Genomic DNA, 8,689 nt, shown 5'->3' with positions numbered 1-8,689 from the left:
CAGTCATTGATTTATTCGATGCATATTTATTGAGTACTAATGATGTGCCTGGCACTGGGTTAGACCATGGGTATGGAACAGTAAATAAGATGGCCGTACCTCCTCTCTCCATAGATGTTACAGTCTACTTATCACAGTTAACGAGTCATATTTCTAATTAAACATGGTTGGATGCCTATATGAATTTACTTCATCTGTCTACCCAGGCTCATCCGAGTGACAGTAAATTATTATAAACCCAAGGATAGAAAAGAAGAGCAAAGAGAAAAGAGCAGACAAGTCATTTCTACTTGTTAAAAGAAAGAAAGTATATGGAGAAGTGATAACGGGCTTATAAGAACAAGAGAAATAATAATATAAATGCCAACGGGGCAAGGGAAGCCGAGGGACCCACCATATCCCCCTAGAGGAAACTGATCTGGAAAGGCTCCAGACTCAAGATCACTGCCCTAGTTGAGGGCAGATTTTAGAAACAGGGCTGCAAATAGAGAAATGAGCTAAAAAGCTCATTTTGAATGGCAGCATATTGGTCTTTCCCTAACCTCCTCAGAATCTTGACAGCCACACATAATCCTCCACACTGATCCAAGCTCACCAACCAAAAACCACATATCCAGGAGGTGGACTGGAAGACTATTTGACCAGAAACCAAATGGCACTTAGGAAGCAGAAAAGTAAGAAAAGATTCATACTGAAATTTGAGTGTCTTCAGTAAAAAGGCTGCCCCAACAAGGGTTCATTCTACCGAAGACTTTTTTTTCTTTTCTTTTTTTTTTAACAGAAAGTAAATATTTATTCATGAATTTTATTCACCTTCCTTTAATTTGCGCTATGTGCACTGCAACAGAAAAGTGAATTATCAAATTTCAATTATAAACACTGACTTACTTGGTTAAATATATTTCTTAACCACTATGTATGTATATATTCTCCCACATTCCTCTTGTCTACTTCAGGTCTGAGATGCTATCTGCCTTCTGACACTCTTATCAGGCTCTTCAGCATAGAATAGCATCTCAAAGGTCAAATCTCACCCAAGGTAAGTAATCTGGATCCAATTCACCTTTAGAAAATGCTGTCCTGGACACACAGACCTGCGCGCCCGCTCCCTCCGCAGCATGTTACGTGCTGCTGTGCTCGCCGCCGCCGGCCTCGGGCCCCGCCTTGGGCCACCGTCTCCTGTCGGCCGCTGCCACCGAGGTGGTGCCGGCCCCCAATCAGCAGCCTGAAGTCTTCTACAACCAGATCTTCATAAACAACGAGTGGCATGATGCTGTAAGCAAGAAGACATTCCCCGCCTTCAGGTAGCTGAAGGAGACAAGGAAGACGTGGACAGGGCAGTGAAGGCTGCCCGGGCCGCCTTCCAGCTGGGCTCACGGTGGCGCCGCATGAATGCGTCCGACAGGGGCCGCCTCCTGAACCGCCTGGCTGATCTGATTGAGCCGGACTGGACCTACCTAGCAGTCTTGGAGACCCTGGATAACGGCAAGCCTTATGTCATCTCCTACTTGGTGGATCTGGACATGGTCCTCAAATGCATCCGTTATTATGCTGGCTGGGCTGATAAGTACCACGGGAAAACCATTCCCATCGATGGGGACTTCTTCAGCTATACCTGCCATGAACCCATCGGGGTGTGTGGGCAGATCATTCCGTGGAACTTCCCGCTCCTGATGCAAGCCAGGAAACTGGGTCCTGCCCTGGCAACTGGAAACGTGGTCATGATGAAGGTAGCCGAGCAGACTCCGCTCACCGCCCTCTATGTGGCCAACCTGATTAAGGAGGCCGGCTTTCCCCCTGCCGTGGTCAATATTATTCCTGGATTTGGCCCCACAGCTGGGGCTGCCATTGCCTCCCATGAGGATGTGGACAAAGTGGCCTTCACGGGCTCCACCGAGGTTGGCCACCTAGTCCAGGTTGCTGCAGGGAGCAGTAACCTCAAGAGAGTGACCCTGGAGTTGGGGGGAAAGAGCCCCAACATCATCATGTCAGATGCAGACATGAACTGGGCCATAGAGCAGGCCCACTTCACCCTGTTCTTCAACCAGGGCCAGTGCTGCTGTGCAGGCTCCCAGACCTTTGTGCAAGAAGATGGGTACGCCGAGTTTGTGGAGCAGAGCGTTGCCCGGGCCAAGTATCGTGTAGTTGGGAACCCCTTTGACAGCCAGACTGAGCAAGGGCTGCAGGTGGACAAAACTCAGTTTAAGAAGGTCCTTGGTTGGGGCACCTGGGTGGCTCAGTGGGTTAAGCCGCTGCCTTCGGCTCAGGTCATGATCTCAGGGTCCTGGGATCGAGTCCCACGTCGGGCTCTCTGCTCAGCAGGGAGCCTGCTTCCCTTCCTCTCTCTCTGCCTGCCTCTCTGCCTTCTTGTGATCTCTCTCTGTCAAATAAATAAATAAAATCTTTAAAAAAAAAAAAAAAAGAAGGTCCTTGGTTATATCAAATCTGGGAAGGAGGAGGGGGCGAAGCTGCTGTGTGGTGGAGGGTCGGCTGCTGACCGTGGCTACTTCATTCAGCCCACTGTGTTCGGAGACGTGCAAGACAGCATGACCATCACCAGGGAGGAGATCTTTGGGCCAGTGATGCAGATCCTGAAGTTCAAGACCATAGAGGAAGTCATTGGGAGAGCCAACAATTCCAAGTATGGGTTAGCTGCAGCTGTCTTCACCAAGGACTTGGATAAGGCCAATTATCTGTCCCAAGCCCTCCAGGCAGGCACTGTTAGGTCAACTGCTATGATGTGTTTGGGGCCCAGTCCCCATTTGGTGGCTACAAGATGTCTGGGAGCGGCCGGGAGCTGGGTGAGTACGGGCTGCAGGCGTACACCGAAGTGAAAACGGTCACGATCAAAGTGCCTCAGAAGAACTCCTGAAGAACTGTGATGACTCCCTCATCCAGCAGCGGAGGTCAAGGACATCAGCAGCAAAATCAAGTAGAATGACCCTGGCACACTAAAAGTCTCAAAAGAGAAATTTTCTCACAAAATCTCTTGATCAAGAAAGTCTCAGAACTTGAATTGCTAGATGAGAGTGGGTGTGGGGCAAAGAGTACGGGAAAGCTTTTTACATGCCAGCAGTACTGCTAGTTTTCAGGCTGGTTTTTCAAAACTAGATTCAAGTGTCTTATCGTCAATGAGGAACAAAAAGCCATTGTTTATACTTGTACTAACAAGTTGGGCAACAGCGAGTACCTTCCTCTGTATTCTGGACTAAAATTCATTAAAAACAATGCTGCTCTTCAAAAAAAAAAAAAAAGAAAGAAAGAAAGAAAATGCTGTCCTGGGTCTCACTGAGTGGTTAGTGGATTTTGGAATCACTGGATGAATAATCAACCTCATTTGGAAGCTGTGAACTCAGAAAGGCATCCCATGATATCAACTTTGGATGTAGTTTCTAGAAGTTACCATCCTCAGGATCCCTGGGTCCTAGGATCAAGCCCTGCGTCTGGCTCCCTGATCAGTAAGGAGCCTGCCTGCTTCTCCTTCTCTCCCTGCCTGCTATTCCCCCTGCTTGTGATCTCTCTCTCTCTCTCTCTCTCTGTCAAATAAATAAATAAAATCTTTAAAAAAGAAAAAAAAAGTTACCATCAAACACCTCCTTTTGGGAATGGAGTAGAAGTGTATGCATATCTCTTTTAGTCATCTTAGGCAGGCAGGGGTATCTTTGGAATGAAGGAGTTTGTATGTTTGTTTCTGGTAAAGAATGGAATGTGTTAATTAGTACAATCATTCTGAAAGTCACTTTTCTTAAATGGGTTTAAGAAGTCAGTTCAGCATCTACTTAAGTTGTATAAATGCGTACTTTCTGACCCATTCTACTCCTCCAAATGTATCTTAGAAGAAAAAAATATGTATACTAAGAGATATTAGAAAAATGTTCATAGCAGCATTATTTATGATAGTTCCAAAATAGAAGTGTCCATCAGTATTAAAATAAGGACAGCATAGCATATTCACAGAATGCAATAATATAATGAAAATGAATTGTAGTGACTCAAAACAAAAAATACCATGTGAAAAAAATCAGATAAAACTTTTTCTATGATTCCATTTATATATTCTTTGAAACCAGACAAAACTATACTGCTTATAGATACATACTTTAGTGGTAAAATTTTGAAGAAAACCAAGTAACTTATTTTCATAAAAGTCAGGATGAAGATTACCTTTTAGAGAAAAACAGATGAGAAGAGGCATAATGGAGGCTTCTAGGCACTAAAGAGGTTTTATTTCTTAGAATTTATCTGGCTACTCACTTAGTCATAATTCATTAACCGGTACTTTGGTGGGGGATTTTTCTGTATGTGTGTTATATTTCACACACCCCCAAAATTTAAAAATACAATTTCATATGCTCATTTTTCTTCTGTTTCATATGAGGATTAAAGGGCTTAATAAAGATTTATTCATGATTTTTAATGGAAATGCCTGAAGAACCCTATCTGAATCAGAAAGACAAGTGAATACAACCTCTGGTTAGTTCTATGTGGTTATGTGAGGTTTAGCCTCTGTCAATATAATTTATTCCATTCTGTAACTATACCACCAGTGGTTATTTCAAAATGCATAGGTGTACTCATTATGACTCCTCTGAAAGATGAAATACCCAAATCATTTCTCCCATGTAAGTAAGTCTCTACTACTTTTTCCTCATTGGATATACAGTTGTCAAAAAGAGGTATCATTGGACCATATGATATATCATACAAAGGAGAAGTAATTTGTGTCATAAAAATATTGCCTTAATATTTAATATTATTATAAACCACCATAATAATGGTGCTTATTTTGCATTGACTGGGAAGAACCAAAATCTATTTCTTTATGGACAGTTAAGAAAATATGTCCTATATTATCTGTCTGATGTAGTCTTATTACTACTTTCATGCACTTCTAATAAAAGGATGAAATTCATATGTGTATATATTCTATTAAGCATAAGGATATAGCTATTCTAGTCAAGAATTTAGATATCAGTTTAAATTCATTACAGTTGGGGCACCTGGGTGGCTCAGTTAAGTGTCGGCTTTCTGCTCAGGTCATGCTCTCTGGGTTCTGGGATTGAGCCCACCCCTCCTGATAGCAGGTTCCCTGCTCAGCAGGGAGTCTCTGCCCCTCCCCTTTCACTCATGCCAGCACTCCGTCACTCTCCTTCTCAAATGAATAAAATCTTATAAAAAAAAAAAAAAACCTCAAAACAGTTACTTTAAATTTGAGGGAAAATATTTTCAACCTTTTTAAAAATACATTGTCTATACAAATATAAACTATTTTAGAGTTGTTTCTAGATTTCTCAAAGTATTTAACCATGTTTTAAAAGATGTGATATGGGGCTCCTGGATGGCTCAGTGGGTTAAAGCCTCTGCCTTTGGCTCAGGTCATGATCTCAGGGTCCTGGAATCAAGCCCTGCATTGGGCTCTCTGCTTAGCAGGGAGCCTGCTTCCTCCCTTCTCTCTCTCTCTGCCTGCCTCCCTGCCTACTTGTGATCTGTCTGTCAAATAAATAAAATCTTAAAAAAAATAAAATAAAAATAAAAGATGTGATGTGTTTTCAATTAACGTTTTCTTATCAAAGTATAATAGGCCTCACAAATAAATGCAAACTTGGTAAAAGTATAGTTTGTCATTGAAAAACATGAATTTATAACATTTTCAAAGATTGTAGGCTTATTATTTAAGTCAATTAATGTGGGACTGACAATAATAACCAATGAAAATGCATCATTTTTATATAAGTAGAGGCTTATAAAAGCAGAAAACTGTACCCATAGGACAAATATGTCTCTAACAATAGGCCAATAGGAAATTTCAGGTCAATTTCAAGCTAGGCTATAAATAGGTAAATGCTTATATGAAATATCAATCATTGGTGTTTGAATTAATATTTTGTCTCATCAAGGAATATATTCCTCATCACCACAGGATTTGGTTCCAATCTATATCTAATACAAAAAACACAATGCATAAAAATATATTACTTTGAGCCTGTAATATAATTACTAAGTAATTAACCAACAGGCATTTTTGGATGACAATTTCTCTATTTAAATATACAAAGCCTTTGGTAAGTACACACACACATAACCATATATATATATATATATACATATAAATTGTAAGTTAAACATGGTAAGAAGTTTGCCTAATTGAAGTTAATATCACTAACTAGAAATAATTCAGTGAAAATTAACTTTTTTTTTTCTTATTAAGTTAGGGAGAAAACCTCCAACAAAGTGATGAATATTTTCTTGACTAGAATTATTATTCTTGGTAATGAGCAGTGTTCTATGAAAATGAGGATTTAATATGTAACCAATTAGCAAAAAAATTAAGCCAATTACCAAACACAATTTTCCATGTTAAACATTCATTAAATTCTGTAGTATTTTTAATAAATGTAATATAGAAAAAGTGAATTAAAAGAAAAGTTCAATTTAAGCTATTAATCAAAATAGTGTTTATCATTTTATATCAATATATTTTTATCAGAAAAGTGTTATATGTGATAAATTACTTATGCATTATTTTAAGGGCTAATTTACTATTTGGAATTCTAATCATATTTTATGCAGCAGAGAAATAGATGTGTTTTGTAATTAAGGTCTAGTTGACACACAACTAAATCCCGAATGGAGTAATATAGTAGAAAGGAGATCATTCAAGATCATTCATTTAGGTTAGTGAAAAATATGAGAGAATTATAGAAATGAGGGTAAATGCCAAAGTCAATGTTTTTGTAGCAATGAATATGAATGTAGCCATACATTCATACATGTTCATAATATGAACACAAAAAAATCACATATACACACAGAAAGTAGCCTATGAAAATAGGTATAAGAAAACCATGATCAGAATCAGTGGTTCTCAATTCTAACCTTTAGAAACAACCGGGCATTTTAAATGGTGTAGGCTTCACCCTTGTTTTTCTGCTTCAGCTGATCTATAGGTGGGCCTAGGAGCCCCATCTCACATTTTATAATTCATAGGATAGAAATTTAGTCAGTGTGCATCAGTTGCTTCTCTCTCTCATCCAGTAAGCTGGAATGTACAGCAGCCTCCCTCTCTCAGCTGCCCACTTAGCAGGACTTTTGAGAGAAGGCAGACATCCTCCTGGTACCTTTTGGTACCTGTTATGGTACCAAAAGCAGCGGTCACTTTACCTATGTGCCAGAAAAGTAAACATGTAAAAGACAACATAAGAGAAACGCAGACTTGATTGCTAGCAGCTCAAGTAAACTAGAAGAATAAGCCTTGATACCATCCCTGCTTTTAAAGTAACTCGACAGGTGACCTCAAAGTGATCCCTATGTCGCCTCAATGCCTTCATGTAGAAAATGGGGCTCCAGTGACTGCTAAGATGATGGCCACCTGAGATTCCCATTGATTCTATAATCCTAGGGCAGAGAAAGATAAAAATGTTACCAAGCTGATGACTTTTGACAAGGAGGATACTGAAGCTCTGTGGGTATAAAGAGCAGGAGAAAGTGACTTCTGTCAACTTATTTTTTGACGACTTCATAACTGTGTCACAATAGGAATGAAAGAACAGCGTTTTGGAGGAAAGAGGCTTTGATTTGGGGAGTATATACATTTCATTTTATAGCTCACTGATCTAAATCTTTCCTAGCAACTTTAATGTTGTGTATCTGTCCATTTTAATTCCTAGTAGTGAGTTGGCTTTCAGCAGATTTGAAACACTTTAAAAATTAGTAGCTTCTACAAGGAGATGAGTGACAATTGTGCTATTCTCTCTAAAACTAAGTTAATATGGAAAAATGACTGGTTTTGGTAAGATTAAAAAATCTATCAAAAATTGGATTAATGTAATACACAATGGGAATGTTATTGGAGATATTCTACTAGAAACTAATCAACAGAATTCAAATGCTATGCAATACTTCGCTAATTAAAAACTTTAGGAACAGGAATTAAAATAAGCTACAATCTACCCATAGTTGACAGAAGGAGCATTAGAAGTGAATAGGAATAGGTAGGAGATGCCTAGAAGCTTTTGAGTCAATTAAGACTGAATATTTAAATGCTACTAAAGTGCTAATATTTTGGAACAGTAAATAAAAAATCACTTATTGGATAATAGATAATGAATACATTTACAAAAGAATAATAACTTGATAACTGTTGGAATTTAAGAAATGAGTGGTAGAGATGAGAGAGGAAATGATAAAGTATTTTAAAGAACACATTGGTGATTTCCTTGAATGTAAGAAACAGAATTTATTGAAGATTTCAATATGGAGGCAGAAAGCCTCCATGAGCAATGAAAGACTTCACTTTTTAAATTTTTTGTTGAAATTTGGGGCTATATTATTTTTCATATCTGTATGTCTATGAAGCATAAACGAAGGTATTTATATTAAATACCCCTAGTTTATTAGAGGCTAGTAATTCAGTTATTTCTTTACCTTTTATTCGTGTTGAACTTTCTGGATTATCTATATTTAGATGGCTGTACTTGTAATGTTTATATTTTAAGGAAACAAAAATTAATTAAAATTAAAATTTTATTTTTATATCATATATATTGTTAATAAACATTTGTAAATTAGGTGAATCTGCTACAGTTAGAGGTAAAATATAGATTTTGGTATTCAAATGTAATTACCACTAAGACTAAATATTCATAATATAAATCTTACTGAAGAGATTAAAACATAATTCCAATTTGCA

At 38.5% G+C, this 8,689-nt stretch overlaps 1 protein-coding gene across 1 annotated transcript; it reads left to right on the top strand.

Annotated features, from left to right (window-relative positions):
- Positions 1 to 1,118: 1,118 nt before the first annotated feature.
- Positions 1,119 to 2,933, top strand: LOC125084045 (aldehyde dehydrogenase, mitochondrial-like). The gene is given in 5 exon segments (XM_047701148.1): positions 1,119 to 1,163; positions 1,165 to 1,297; positions 1,300 to 2,210; positions 2,427 to 2,721; positions 2,724 to 2,933. Coding segments are annotated over 5 exon segments (1,533 nt in total). The 3' UTR covers positions 2,873 to 2,933.
- The last annotated feature ends 5,756 nt before the right edge of the window (positions 2,934 to 8,689 follow it).

The sequence above is a fragment of the Lutra lutra genome, chromosome 13 (genome assembly GCF_902655055.1).
Source record: "Lutra lutra chromosome 13, mLutLut1.2, whole genome shotgun sequence".
In the NCBI taxonomy this organism is placed as follows: domain Eukaryota; kingdom Metazoa; phylum Chordata; class Mammalia; order Carnivora; family Mustelidae; genus Lutra; species Lutra lutra.
This window is presented reverse-complemented; position numbering and strand designations above follow the sequence as displayed.